The sequence below is a fragment of the Opisthocomus hoazin genome, chromosome 7, assembly GCF_030867145.1.
Source record: "Opisthocomus hoazin isolate bOpiHoa1 chromosome 7, bOpiHoa1.hap1, whole genome shotgun sequence".
NCBI classification, from domain to species: domain Eukaryota; kingdom Metazoa; phylum Chordata; class Aves; order Opisthocomiformes; family Opisthocomidae; genus Opisthocomus; species Opisthocomus hoazin.
In genome coordinates this window covers 11,003,859-11,019,540 of record NC_134420.1, presented here as the reverse complement: position 1 = coordinate 11,019,540, position 15,682 = coordinate 11,003,859, and the positions used below count along the sequence as shown (strand labels likewise).

At 38.5% G+C, this 15,682-nt stretch overlaps 1 protein-coding gene across 6 annotated transcripts in view; it reads right to left on the bottom strand.

The window, feature by feature from the left end:
* PPFIBP2 (PPFIB scaffold protein 2) overlaps window positions 1-15,682 on the bottom strand; it is a 109,003-nt gene that overhangs the window by 41,297 nt on the left and 52,024 nt on the right. For all 6 annotated transcript variants that reach the window (XM_075427607.1, XM_075427608.1, XM_075427609.1 and 3 more), the window contains 2 exons: window positions 10,903-10,992; window positions 6,509-6,622 (listed from right to left, as the gene is read on the bottom strand). In XM_075427607.1, the coding sequence (XP_075283722.1) occupies window positions 6,509-6,622; window positions 10,903-10,992 (204 nt within the window). The remainder of the gene's footprint in view (window positions 1-6,508; window positions 6,623-10,902; window positions 10,993-15,682) is intronic.

The window sequence follows — 15,682 nt, the reverse complement described above, 5'->3', positions numbered from 1 at the left end:
AGACCAAGGCACCTACCTGCTAAGCAAAATTCAGCAAGAACCAACGCTAATGAAGACTGCACTTTCCAAGTGCTGTGTGTCAGCTGTGGTAGAAATAAGATATTTGCTTGACTGAAAACACAGCTGAGAGCAGCGCACATGTGTAATCACCATGAAATGGTGCAAGTCAGTAGCAGAGAGTGAATTACAGCCCTCCAGTTCATCGTTTGCCCATTATATAGTTAAGCAACAGAACGGACAGAACTTCCCCTTGCACTGCCAATTTGAACAGCCCTTTGCATACGCCTGATGAGCAGATTCATGCCTCTATTAAGTCTAAAATAACAAAGCAGTGTAATGCTCACCTGTATAGATAAGCTGTACAACTTGCAAGCACACTCTGAAAATCTTATGCCTCACAACCAGAGCCGCACAGAGCACACTTCAAAATCTGAAACACTAAGCTAGCTGCTGGCAAGAAGTTACTGCATGCTATAAACAAGTGCTGAAATTCATCTAAGATCAGATAACTTAGGCAACTGAAAGTTGAAGGAATGATCCTTGTCGGCCAGCAAAGTTCCCAAGAAGCAAACAGATACACACCAGATTTATACTCTGCAACCAAGATAGGATTCTGGCTCCCCTGAGTATAAGACAACAGCAAAACCAGAACAGGTACACACTAAACTGCACTGGATTCAAGTTCCTACTCTCATACAGCTCCTCCCTGCATTCTTTTAATCCACTGGTTTTTAAGACTGTCCATTGCGCCTCACAAAGGGCACTGTCTGGCACACTTTTCCCTGCTCCTTGCACCCAGGCAGAAGCTGGTCATAAACTGACATGAGAAACAGAAATTCACTCCCGTTTGCATTCAAGCATTTCAGTTTCTATGTGTATTTTTAAGACAGAAAGAATCCTAAAGCTAAGTGCTTTGTACTTTGCAAGAGCATTTACTTGATAGAAGGAAAACACAATCATGTTTACACAATGCAACCATCTGACAGTCCTCTGGATCGCTTCTTGCAATTACATGTCAGAAATAAGACAGAAGGGGAAAGACATGGTCAAGCCATGTCTAGGATTTGGTACAGGTCAGGTACAGGAAAGGCACTGCCACACAGACCAGCATTTTGAATGGCAAAGCAAATTCTATGCTGTTACATTTATGCCACAGAGCTTCAATGGGAACTAGTATCTGTTAAATAAATCCAATGCAGCACTGGAATAGCAAAGAGGTAACTAACTATTTTTACTCATGATAATTTCCATAACAAATACACTTAAAAGAACTGTGCAGGTGAAATCTGTATGTGCAGAAAATTCACTTTTCAAACTGTCTTAACACAGCTGTCAAGATTGACAGCATAGATTCCATAGCACCAATGTGTTTACATTATGCATGGCTCGTATTTTCTGTTATGGGACAATTTAGGCTACTTTATAGAGCAAAAATTACTTTTGCTTTCCAATTCTATTCCACATGTGTACAGAGTTCAAATGAAAGAAAAATTGATAGCAAGCTGATAGGCGGTTCCCCAAAAGGCTAACATAGCAGATGTTCAAAACTCTCTCTTCTCTTAAAAAAAAAAATTTTCTTTCTTAAAACTGACTGGAAGAAAGAGTACTTAGAAATGCAACAAACTAACTTAGAACAAGACACATACACACCATTGTTCTCTAAAATTGGCTGCAGTTTGACATTTTAAAGCAGTTGATATACTTACTGGAAATGGACTGTCACAGCATAAATTGTTTTCATAGGATAATTCTAGGATTTATTTTTTTATTATTTCAAGACATTCATTACAGTGTGCTAAGGGGCAAGGCAGGTAACTATTCACACAGGCTGGCATTTCCATATCCTCTACACATTTGATGGCAAGACAGAGATACCACTGGGAGGCAATTCAGTGAGACCAAACTGGTGTCATGCTCCCAGTCACATTCCAGAAAATTTTCTCTTAAGATGTGCTATGAAGTGTGACCAGTGAAATGTGTTTCTTGGCCCAAACTGGAAGTGTACTTAAGGACTGATTTAAAGCTTTGCCCATTGAGTTTCATGAGTTTTCAAAAGACCTATTTTGTTTTAAAGAAAGAAAATGCAAACACTTTCAAGGTTTTTGTTGATTGGAGTCTGTAGTTGAACAACTATCCTTACAAAAGCAAAACGTTGAGTTTGACACTGTAAGCATCACATCTCATGAAATCATACATGCAGCATGTGTAACTGTGCACACCAAGGTATCTCTGCATCTGTTACACAGGATTCTCTTGTTTCTCAAATGATGCTGAGCCTTATTTTCTTCAGCTGTGGTTTCATAAACAGTTAAGTCAAATGCACGTCTCGCCATTGCCCTTATGCTATGCCTTGACCTTTTCTGTGAGTTGTTTCAAATCACTAACCCAGCAGAAAAAATCCCCTTCTTTTTAAACCCCAAGTTAGTTTTCTGTCCAGTCATTGAGGAAAAAGTCTGATGAGCATGAAAATCACTATAAAATGAGTTGCAGAAGCACATGGTCGGGAACAGGGAGAAGTATAAAAGGAGAATGAGGCCTTCTCCTTTTTGTAGCAGTAACCTTTAAATAGGCTCCACTCATTTCTTCAGTTCACATTTCAACTACGGGATATTGCACTATCCTCTTAGAGTGATGAAGAATCATGATTTTCTGCAAAGAAGCAGCAGTGTCTGTTGCTACTATTCTGCATTCAAGATGTCTACCCTAAATGCTTAACAGCTATTCTATGTAATTTGTATAAAGTTCATTCTAGCTGTTATTTCAAAGTTTTTCCATGATCACCTTGTAGCAGGGTTCAAAACAACTGTGCATAAATCATAAGCCAGAAGGATTTTAGCCAGTAACCCCACCCTGATAAAGTGGACAAGTCTCTGCTAGCATAGATTCAGCAAAAACTATTTTGCAGGGTAGCATTACATACCCTTTCTGTTGTGGAACTACCAGATATCATCATTGAATTATCTTAACAAAGTGTATGCTTTTTGTTTTTATTATAGCATTTTGGGCACAGAACTAATTAAGAGTCACTTTTCTTAAAAATATTTTCAGCAGGGCTTGTTGCAATAGGACAAGGAGCAATGGAAACTAAGAGAGGGTAGATTCAGACTAGATAAAAGGAAGACATTTTTTTACACTAAAGGTGGTGAAACACTGGCACAGGTTGCCCAGAGAAGTAGTGGAGACCCCATCCCTGGAAACATTCAAGTCCAGGTTGGATGGTGCTCTGAGCAACCTGGTCTAGTTGATGTCCCTGCTTACTGCAGGGGGGTTGGGCTAGATGACCTCTAAAGGTCCCTTCCAACCCACAGCATTCCATGATTCTAAAAGAGGGTGGATTTGGACTGGATATAAGGAAAAAACGTTTTACGATGGGGATGGTGAAACACTAGCACGAGTTACCCAGAGTGGTGGTAGATGCTCCATCACTGGAAACATTCAAGGTCAGGTTGGATGCGGCTCTGAGCAACTTGATCTGGTTGAAGATGTCCCTGCTCACTGCAGGGGGGTTTGACTAGATGAACTTTAAAGGTCCCTTCCAACCCAAACTATTCTATGATTCTATGTTCCTGGAGTCAGGTATATCATTTCCCAGATAAGTAACTAAGGTGCTTATCCATACTGCAGTTAGCTTAATTCTACTAATATACATTAAAGATTTTTCAAGCTAGGGCAATTATCTTTATCATTCTATTTTCCATTTAGAAGCAGCAGTCGACTTAAGTTCACAAAGGTAAAAATCAGTGGGGATCAGTATATTGTAGATAAGCAAGCAGAACCATAAAATAAAACTGGATTTCATGCACCTCAGGAAGATAACAGAAGTCTTTGTGAAAAGCAAGAATATTTCTATAGCTACACAGAATCAGATGATTTTTTTCTATTAGAAATAAGTTAGTTTACTGTAAAAGTAAATACTGTCTTGAATGACCCACTACATAGTTTTGACTGGAAAAACTCAGTGACAACACTAGTATCTTTCATCTCTTTGCTAACCATCATGAGCACTTGTACAGGACACTGGTAACTGCCAGCTGAGAAGATCTGAACCCAACGCTCCCCAAAACCTGATTGATCCATCAGTCTACTGAAGTCCCTGAGGGCAGATACTCACTCTACTTGTGACAAATTAGCTGCAAGAAGGACTGTTGGCCACATATCTTACATGAACGTCCGAATCATCACATTATCAGGTCATTCTCTTCTCTCCAAATCTCAACTCATTCCCTGCAGAGGGTAATCTTTTTAACAAGATGAACTGAGAAAAGCACCTACCAAATAAATCATAGACAAATAGGGCCCTCTGCTGAGCTATAATAAATGTATAATTTCTCTGACCGTTGAGATTTTGAGAGATCTAACTTGGATTTCCCATATCTCACTGTCTACTGGGGGATGTAATCCATGTGAGAAAGGCACCACAACTACCATTCCCTCATCATCTTGCAGTGTTTCACTTAATCTGCTCTTCTTACTGTTCACAAAACTAAAACATTGATTCAACGTCATTTTTAACTCATTCCAGTGAGAAAATAAATTCTAAAAATTTAAGTTCCACACTGAATTTATTTTTTCAATTTTCGTTCAGTTATTGAAAGTACATCATTCACTATAAAATTTAAATACTAAGCGTATGTGGTTGTGCATGTGTCTGTCCCTGTGCAAAGTTCAAATGGACAAACTCATAGGATTAAAATGAAACACAAATCTTTACCAAGTTGTGGCCTAGATAATTCTTGCTTTTAAAAAAACCCGAACAACTAGCCAAACTCAAGGTATACGCTGTATGCATGAAAGATCAGTCACTTAGAAATTTAGCAATCAAGAAGCAAGCTTGTCAGTATTTCTATAAGTTATGTTCAAATGCAAGATCTCAAAACTAAGATACAAAACAATCAACAAATTCAAGCTTATTGCTAAATATTTAATATGTGTACAGGAAAGAAAATAAATTTGAAATTACTCCCATTTGGCAACAATTACAGCCACTCAAAGTGATCTCAAAATTTAGATTTAAGGTTTATGTTAAATATATTTGGAGATTCTCTGACTTCCTTAGCTTTAGTACAGACTTTTGTAGCTTATCACTTTAAGATCAGCTTTGTATGCATTTGTACACGTACCAAATGCCAGATGGGTAGATTCAAATGAAATAGCAACGTACATGTATTATTACAGCCTATTTTCATACGTCTCAGTGTTCTGTTAAATCAGGCTCTAAACTGACAGTTTCTTCAGAATACTATCAGAGCAGAAAATTTTAAGTCAGAGAAACAATAAACAATTTTAGCAGAATTCACAGAACAACTATCTAGTTTTACATTGAAACAGGAAACTTCTACACTCTATTGTAAAATGCCTTCCTGAGTTAGAAAACAGATTTTCATAACCTAAATGGTTACTGTTCGTTGAATTTCACTTCAGATCTCACTGAAAAACTAAATGCACTTATTATTTGCATTTTTAAAAACATCCCCTCATTTAAGTATGAGAATAAGACTTTTCCCAGCTGGTAGCATTTTGGGCTGCAAAGGTTGGGTGAGATCATGTTTTTTTAGAGAACTTTGGAGAATTATAACTTTAAAAGGGTGAGGATACCAGCTTATCTTATAGAAACTGCTACTGTTTACTTACTTACGTACATGGATCCCTATCCTAGTAAAAAGTAAATTTGTAACACAGAATTTTGGGTGGGCAGAGGAAGTAAGTTCATCAAGAACAATACCTATCCTGCAAATTTCTGGCATAGATTTTGAGGGTTATTTACAGTTTCAATATGTACTGCATTACCAGCGGATGATCTGCATCTGTAATAACAGAAAATTGCACCAGGAAAGTTCTTTTGCATCGACAGACCTGCCAACTCTGCAGTAACCCATGAAATGTAAAGTAATTAATTTATCATTTGTTTTGCTCCCTCCACATACAACATGAAAGAGCAAAAATTAAATCACATAGCCTGAAACTGCCAACTGAAATACAGAAAAATATGTCTTTATATACTAATTTTCTTTTAAAAGTAAGGGGAAAGCTCTCCTTAGGTCTTAAGGTTATAGAATCAAACTTGATACAGTAATTAATTTCAACTTACTACCTGTTCAGGTTCAAAGCTATACAAAACCAGAAGATATTTAAATAAAACTTCTTAATTCTATAACTTCTACATATATTAGATACATTTAACCCGTCTAACCAGTTACTCAACCACGCTCAAATTTAGTTCGTCAGCACTGTACAAATAAGACATAATAGTTTCATTTTACATGCTGCCACATCCAGCATTATGCAACCAGCCAGTAAAATGTTTCTGCAACAGGAAAACAAAGAAACACTTATAGAAAAAAAAAAAAGAAAAAGAAGCGGAAAGCAGAAAGAGGACAATAAGAGAGGCATTTTTCTCCCATTTTATCTTGTTGCCAAAGGCACTCACACATGCAGACAAGCTGACCATATATGTTCACCCCTCTGTTGAAGAAGATTATACGAGCAGCTTTCCAATCCAGATTTTTACCTGCTGAAGCATTTCTTCTGTAGCATTCAGTTTCAACTGATGCCCCTCAAGACAGATTTCTAAGTCCCGGATTTTCTCTCCTTGAGCTTCCACCTGGTCTGTGAGAACACTCACCTGCAATTTGAGAAGAGAAGCACAATGCTACTGAACTGCCTGTAAATAAGTTTCAATTACCTTATACAATTAACATCCAAATGCACATTTTAACAGCAAGTTCTCTTTGAAGTCCTCAGTGGTTTAATATCCTTGTGTACTGCAACAACCTGCTCTATCAAGATAGACAATTTTTCAGTCTTAACTATATTTTGCTTCAACCCCGCCCTCTACCTGCCTCCCCCCCCAATTATTTTGGTTTAATATAAAAAAAAAATGAGCATTTCTAGAAGAGATGGAAGACTCCCCAAGTCAGTTCATGCAAAAGTCTGAAAAATTAAAAAGCACTTAACAAGAACATAGGATATTAAAGATATTTTAAGTGGTTTTGGAACATGCATTGCCATTTCAGGTTCTGTTGGCATTTCACTCCCTAAACGGAGAAACAATACAACTGTTCATTCGGAAACTAACCAATTACTTTACTTCTTACAAGAACAGAAAAACAGCTTACCTATCAATAAAGCGTTCTGAAGTTATAAAGAACGCAATGAGTAAAAGGCATGTTTTAGCAGCAGCAGCAAAGTTCTGTTCCAAGAAAAATTCCCAGGCTTTGCAAGCCAAAACATGAAAGCAGAAGTGAGATACAGACAATGAATCCCAGGAAAAGAAACAATAAGCAATACTGGTAAAGAACTGTGGGAATGGTGGTACAGACCAGTGAGTGTGTCATAAGAAAAGCCCAGCAGCCTAACTCAAAGCTTGTAAAGCTGAAAAAAATACACTCATTAGCAAGATGTGAAAAATCCCTGAGTGTTAATTCCTATGTTAAGCAGCACATACACTCTGTATATTCATTTTTACTATTTATTTATATAAAACCTTTGATTACACTAGAAAAATGTTATCTCAAACAAAAAAGCAACCGTAGGTGTTTAAACTGCAGTTTGAATGAAATGTGTTAACAAAAACTTCTCTATGCTCTCACATCCAACCCTGCAACACCTTTATTTAAAGGGGAGGAGGGGGGGGGGGGGAAAGCACAGTATGTGGAAGTGAAACCCTTAAGATGTACCCACCATGCAGCATTTCTAAAACCCAATCAATGAACAACTGAGTTCACTTCAGGGAAGCTGCAGAGGGAGTTACTGGGTGATCTGTATTTGTTTTACCTGCAGTGACAAACGTGCCTGGGAAGTGAACACAGAAATAGAAAAAAAGAGGACTATTTTATTCTCATGCCTCTAAAGTAGTTGGCTCTAGGGTTGAGTACAGATGAATGCAGGATGAGAGATGATAGGAAGGAGTGGGTGGAGGCAGATGGCAGGGGACGCATCCAAGCTGGGGCAGGGGGAGAAGTCCCTGCAAGAAGTCTGTTGCTATCTGGCTTTTTGTTTTGCTTCCATTAAATGAGTGATGGCACACAAAAACCTCCCTGTGAGGTCAGAAAGCAAAAAGGAACAAACTGAATCCACTCCTTCAGCCTGATGCAGGTTCCAGAGAAAGAAAACAAGCTCCACTTAAAGGGTCGGGTTAGGTTCCAACTTGCATTGTAACCTGTAAGTAAAACCCTGTATGTTAAATGTGACCTGCAATGGAATTTAGTAAAACCTTAGCAGCTTTAGAAGCATGTGCTGGATGTTCCAGTAGTTAGGCTGAGAAGCACATTAGCCACTTTGAGCTCATATTTTCCCCTCGGTTCAGGATCACATCTGCCAGACTCTTCAGGGAATCAGCAGGCTGCACACAGAACATAACCCCAGCGTTTGCTACGCTGGCAAGTCCATCTTGCCTTAGCAGTGCAACACCCACAAAAATCAGCCCAAAGATAACATATGTTCTGTAAATGTCTATAAAAGTGAGGCATATTTAACAATTAGCTAAAAATCAACTGGTATAGGGTTTAAAACATCTTTGAGGAAAAACCAAACCAAAACAAATGCCTAAAGAAGTACATTAGCTCCTACACATAGGCACTGAGCTCTAAGAAGGTATCCCAGAGTGGCAGCATTTCCAGCCTCCACTACAGACTGAACAGTGGAAGCAGGTTTGAAAGTGCACTGTTTGACACAGTCTTGGGGGACACAGTGGGCACGACCTGTGCCCACTACAAGGTGCCTTGTCCTGCTTCTGCAGCAAGTCTGATGCAAGACTGGAGTGCTCCCAGCCTCATATTCCCTACAGATTACAGCTATGAACCACAGTTGCTGGCACAATGCAACATGAGCTACAGACTAGGGGTGCTGTTTCGCATCACTTTCTCACCCTTCATGCCAATGGTCACACCTAGGAGCCAGGTTTGTACCAGCAGACTGCCTCGGGCCAGTGTAACCTCAACATGGGACTTGCCTGTGTTCCTCGTATTGGACTGTCTAGATAGAATACACCAAACTGGTGTAAATCAGGTTCTAATCCCAGCTCCATCTTGGCACCTTTTTTTTGTTGTTGATGTTCATCTACCAGACTGAGGTTTTCATCTATCTTATTTGCCTGGGGTTTTTAGAGTTCTGCTGCAATACTGTGCAGTGGGATAGGAAAATGCATAAATATTGACTAAGCCTCTTGATTTGATGGGAGTGTGATGGGGGTAAAAAGCAAGAGAGAGATAATTTCTACATCTGATTTTACTGCACTTCTTTTGAGAAAAACTCTAGGTAGGTCTCCAAACCATGTCATAAACAACCCTTCCGTGCGAGTTTGGCTGGCAGTGTTCTATGGGTGCCTATCCGTGTGGATGAAGAAATAGTTACTAAAAATCAGCAAGATAAAGACAGGAAAAGTACATACGGAGCAGTAGCCTGGAACAGTCTTCACGAACTTACAGGCACTGGAGACTAGCGGTCCTGTTAAATCCACAAAAGCTGATACGCTTTGAACACCAGCATTCTGCCAAATCTGTGCAAGCCCAGCAGCACACATGACCATCAATGACTGGCTGCATAGCATGAACCACATCCAACACGTCAGTGGCTGCTATATGCAGACAAAGATTTCAGGACTATACACACATGTGACAAAACAAAGGAGGCCTTCAGGGACAAAGTCACAGGTGCATCAGGACAGCCCTCTGCTTCTGAGTAAACAGCTGGGTTTGCCCTTGTAATTGTTGCTCCAGTTATGAGTTGCTCATGTGTGTGAGTGAACTGTGTGAGAAGTGAACGTACTGTGTGAAAGGTTATTTGCTATCATTAATAGAATTGAGATGTTACAGTTAAAAACCATTTGAGTAATAAAAGGTGTTCTAATAAATATCAGTTGTGATGTTGTCTCCCCTGACCTGATTCGCTCTTGGAAAAAAGGGAATTTGCAGCATACACTTCAACACTTAAATTTCAGCTGGAAGTTTGTTTTTCACTCAGGATTTTTTTTTTCCCCCTAAGTTTGGTAACAGCAATTTTAGTTTAACAGTAACGAAAAAATCCAACCAGGTCTAAGCTTATGTCTCACAAACCATTTATTGTTTATTTGACAACAGCAGTGAGAATTCTGCTCAGCAAATTAACACAAGTGTGAACAGAACATACAGGATAAAACATGCTTACAGAAACTAGTAACTGAAAGTAGGGAGAATACCTACCCAGTATAGTTCAGTTTTGTCTGATATAAATATATATGCTTATAATATTCTTTGGTAATGTAAAGAGAAAGGATATGTAAAGACCATTTTAAGAAACTCCAACTTCAGTTTTAAAAAGCATGTAACATACAGTCTAGTTATAGTGAAAATACCCAGAAAAAATAATTAAGTTTTTTTGAGTTCTACAATGTGTTTTTTTGAGTTGTACAACAGAATCTGTTTGAAAAAGGCTTGGTAAACTGAGAAACAGGAAACCTGGAAGAGCTTAGGCATGCATTTTACTGTCAAATTTTCTATTTCCTCTTTTACCTTAAGCTTTCTGACGATGTAAAGCAACTTTGGTACAGTATACAAGCAGAAAAAATATCTGTTCTATCTACCTGCCAGTCTTCCAGTTAATTAAAACTGGTGGCACGCAGAACCTAGAAAAATCAACTGGTACAACCTAGCAAACCTAGAATGAGGACCACTACCACAGCATTGTCTCAGGACTCCATATTTTCCCTTTGTCATTCTTCTCCCTCTTACTGTTGTTACTCCCCTTTCCTTTACCAAGTTACCCACCATGAAACCAACCAGATGGATTATACAAATTATAAATTAATTCCTGATTAAATATCAGTTACATTTGTGACCTGCTAACATTTAACAGAAAATACTCTGTCACTTCAGCTTTTATTCACTGAATATCAACTATGTAGACAGTGTTCGCTTTAAGACATACCTGCAGTATGAGCGACTCTTTATCACCTTCTAATCGTGCCAATCTTTCTTGATAAGTTTCATTATTAGATGAATGATGATTCACCTGTGACTGAGGGAAAAAAGTGCTATGAGAATTTCTACAGTTAATATTAAAATTTCAAGAAAGTTAATAAAAATTATATACATTGAGAGGCTGTCACTTGCAAAATATGTCTACAGACCAAAACTGTTTATATTATATGCATTAAACCTTTTGCATGTACCTTTTTTTACCTGGATTTTGAATACTTTCTCATTTCCAGCAATCAAGAATGGTATAGGAATAGATACGATATTTTCTAGCAAATTATCATTTCATTGGGAAATGCCATCTTATCAAGACAAAAATCATTCAATTTGAAATATCTGGTCTCATCAGTCTTTTGTCAAAGTCAAGGAATCTTGGTGTTTAGTTTTAAATGGTAAGATGTGCCATATGAAGCATACTATTCCTAGAAATTACTGAAAGAAAAGTATAAAGTTTTTTGTTAACCATTCACAAATTATTTAAATTATCAAATTCTTATCAGGAACTACTCTAGCTACATAATCACTTACAGATTTCTAAATGGCTCTAAAGAGCAAGACTTTCTAAAACCTTGCCTGTTCCTAACTATTATGTCCCATTTCCTATGAATTTATTACTCCAGAGAAACACCACAGAAACACCACAATTTAAAAAAAAATCTGCATATTTATTTTTAAAAGTTTAGACTAGAGTCCCATAGCTTCATCCTGCATACAACATTGTGTAACTGTGTGAGTGGAGCTGTTTGCTTAGCACATCAAAAGTAACATGAGCCCTTACTGGTTCGTTTCCCAGCTCCATTGCGGGCAATGCATGTCTGCTGGGGAAAAAAAACACTGGCTGGCTTTTCAGTTAACAGAAGAATCCAACGCCAGTGAGTTCCCTTCAACTACACTAGTCTGCAGCTGACTACTCATTTATAGTTACTTGTACAATGGCACCAATATAATTATAATCCTTGCCCCCAACTGTCCTTTCTTTTTCAACCGAACATTTGTGAATAGGACTTTTAAAATATTTTTTAAATATATTCGTTGCTTCTTGATCTCCATTGAAGTCTACAGACCCAAATATAAAACAGCTGATGAAAAGAAACATGGTGCTAATTAATGCAAATAAAGAGATAAAATATTTATCGAATCAAAAGACACTTTTCAAGCCCTGAAGTGCTGAACTAGATATAAGCGAGGCATCTTTATGAGCTGAGCTGTGAGGAACTGAGCACCTTCATCCGATAATTTTGCAAGGAATTTAGAGAATCACAGACACCAACAAACAGGACTAAAAGGTGTCTGAAGACATCCCATTCATTATGGTTCATTATTCCATCCTAGGACCAATGATTATTTGCAGTATGCTTGTCTTGCCTACTCCTAAAGACCTCCAGAAATGGAATACACAGCCTCCCCAGATAATCTACTACTTAGCTACATTTTTCTTAATGTGTAACCTGAATCAGCATCTCTTCAACTTCAACCTACTGGTTCTTATCATACCACCATGGATTTTTTAAAAAAAAAAAAAAAGACTTCCATTCGCTTCAGAAATTTTCTACATATTTGAAGACTATCTGTAGAACTCTGATCAGCAGGTCCCTCTTTGCACTAAATAAACACAAGTTTTTCTGTCTTTTTCTCACAGGTTAAGTTTTCAAGATGTGTTTTGTTGCTTTCTTTTGGTTCCTCTTCACCAGTCGTTCCTTGACTTCTTTTGAAATTAGGTGCCTAAAAGGAGATATAGGACTCCAGCTGAAAATGGCTAGAGTGAAAAAAACCTTCTACCCTCTTGTGGAAAGGCTAGAGAGGGTCCAGAGAAGGGCTACAAAGACAGTCCAAGGTCTGGGAAGCCTGCCGTATGAGAAAAGGCTGAAAGAACTGGGTTTGTTTAGCCTTCAGAAAAGAAGGCTTAGGGGAGACCTTATCACTGTGTTCCAGTATTTAAAGTGTGGCTACAAAGAAGATGGAGACCACCTTTCCACAAGGAATCACATGGAAAAGACGAGGGGTAATGGGTACAAGTTACTCCTGCAGGGATTCCAATTGGACACAAAAGCAAAATTTTTCACAATGAGAACAATCAGCTACTGGAATAATCTCCCTAGGGAAGTGGTGGATTCCCCAACACTGGACACTTTTAAGATTCAGCTGGACAGGGTGCTGGGCCGTCTTGTCTAGACAGTGCTTTTGCCAAGAAAGGTTGGACCAGATGACCCTCGAGGTCCTTTCCAACCCAGTATTCTACCATTCTGTTATTCTTTTCAGAGACCTTTGGGCCATTTTTCTTTTCGTATTAGCCATATAGCAACACTGATATATTTTCAGCCTAGGACCCATAACTTCCTGATCCTTTCTTAATGCTCTTATTTAGCTAGCATCCAGTTCTTCATTCTCTGTTTACCCATTGTTTCTACTTAAATGTACAACCTTGCACTAGTCTATAATGAATTGCATCCTATTCTAATTAGAATCATAGAATCATTAAGGTTGGGAAAGACCTTTAAGATCATCAAGTCCAACCATCAACCCATCACCACCATGCCTACTAAACCATATCTTGAGGTGCCCTATCTACAAGTTTTTTGAACACGTCTAGGGATGATGACTCCATCGCTTCCCTGGGCAGCCTGTTCCAATGCTTCACAACTCTTTCAGTAAAGAAATTCTTCCTAATATCCAGTCTAAACCTCCCCTGAAGCAACTTGAGGCCATTTCCTCTCATCCTATCACTAGTTACTTGGGAGAAGAAGAGAATCATCTATAAGTTCACCAAGCTTGGTCCTTACTCCCTGTTTTAGAGTAACTAAATTGAAGTTTCACAGTGGCCCCTGTAGGAAGCAGGTCCACTGTGTAAGTACATAATGCCCCTAAAGGAATGGCCCACTGTGTAAGTACATAATGGCCTTCACTCCCTCTTCTTCTCCTAACTAGCTTTAATTTTTTAGAATTTCTGTGTCCTAACTTCTCTGTTCATCTTCCCTAACATCTCAATGCAATTTTTTCAAGACTTCTCCTTTTATTAAGAAATACCACCCACCTACCCCAACTGCCCCCACAGTGTTTATAAAACATGTATCTTCTGTTTAGTTTAGGCCCTGTGTATTAAAATTTTGTCAGTCAGTCAGTTCGTATGGTCCTAAAGTTCATTCCTTATTAACTTCTGTAGTACTATAAAGAAAATCAGGAATCCTCATAAGTAAACAGGCATTTCTGTATGTCTGCCTAGATAATCCTTTGGCCTCAGCTATGCATCCTCAATCATGCTGCCAGTCATTCTGCTGGGGTGTTATTCCACTTAGAGAGCAAAGTCTCATACTGTACTTCAGAATCCAAAATCTTTAGCCTTGGCGACTACATTTCCATTAGGGTTAAAACTCCATTACATACCATTAAACGAGTTTTCTCAATAGAGAGCTCATAGGCCTTCCCCAGTACGTCTCTGGCTCACACACAGTGGTAAAGCAGACTTTCCCGCACCTAGAACATCAAGTATTCAGGGAAGAACAGCACACTGCTAGGCAGGAAAAGATTCTTCTAATGAAAAAACCTAGTGATGAAGACTGCCAAGTCAAGTAGATTTTGCACCCTTTTTCCTGCCATCATTTGCTATTTTTTTAGGCTAGATTTAAGAAATATACCTGTAACTACTTGTGTAACCACTCCCCCCCAGCCTTACAGGCACAGCAAGTTAAATTATTGCCAACACATTTTTATAGACCATATCCGTCACGAATGCAAAATAGAGTTCAACATTTTATATAATCCGTAATTAAGGCTTAGTTCAACATCAAATCACAAATAAGATACTTTACTACACTCACATTTACCAAACGTAATGCCTCGGATGATGTCTGCTGCACTGAGTGACTGTAAAATCTCCTCTGCTGGAAGCCCAATACTCAATACCCATGTAAAACCTAGTGAAATCACACCCTTGTGAACAGAAAAGGGGGAAGAAAAAAAGAAAATCAACCCTGACAACAGGTCAGCCAGAGAGTGCTCAGATAAGTACAGGAAAGTACAGTAGACAGAAAATGACCTGCTAAATAAAAGTGGCTGATTGACACACAGCAGTTGTTTAAGACTTGGGAAATCTTTGTGGCATGCATAAAGACAAGATAAAACAATGTAATATGAACCAAGGCCATCTGTGGATGGTTGAAGTGCATTCTGCAGTTGTGAAACTGTGTGGTACTGAGAGGAAACTGAGCAAGTACAGTTAGGTATCACACGTCCCAGCAGCAGCTGAATATAGGACTTGTAACACTAAAGTCATGGGACTACAGACTACTCAGGTTGGCATAAGCACTCACAAACAACAAACCCTCGATTTGTGTAACCACATGACCAAGAGGCTGAATCACCAAGATTTTCCAAAAAGATGTTATTTCAGAAGATATAGCCTTAAAGACCAAAAATCATTACCTGGGCTCCACAAATTGTAAGCTAAATATTTAAACTATATTTCTTGTAATGAAAGAATGAGAGAAATTGTAGAAAACATGTAAAAGTTTATGATAACACATGATAATAAAGTCGAAGGAAAGATATGCTAAGGCAAGGTGGCTGAAACTACCCTGATGGTAGTACCACTGCAGATGAAAAGTCAAGTGTATATCATAAATACTTTGCCTAAGGGGGCTGCAAAGCAGTTTCTTTAAGCGCTTGTATCATAGTCTCCATAGATATTTTGGACATAGTTTAACGCCCATCAGATTGCATCAGATATCAACATA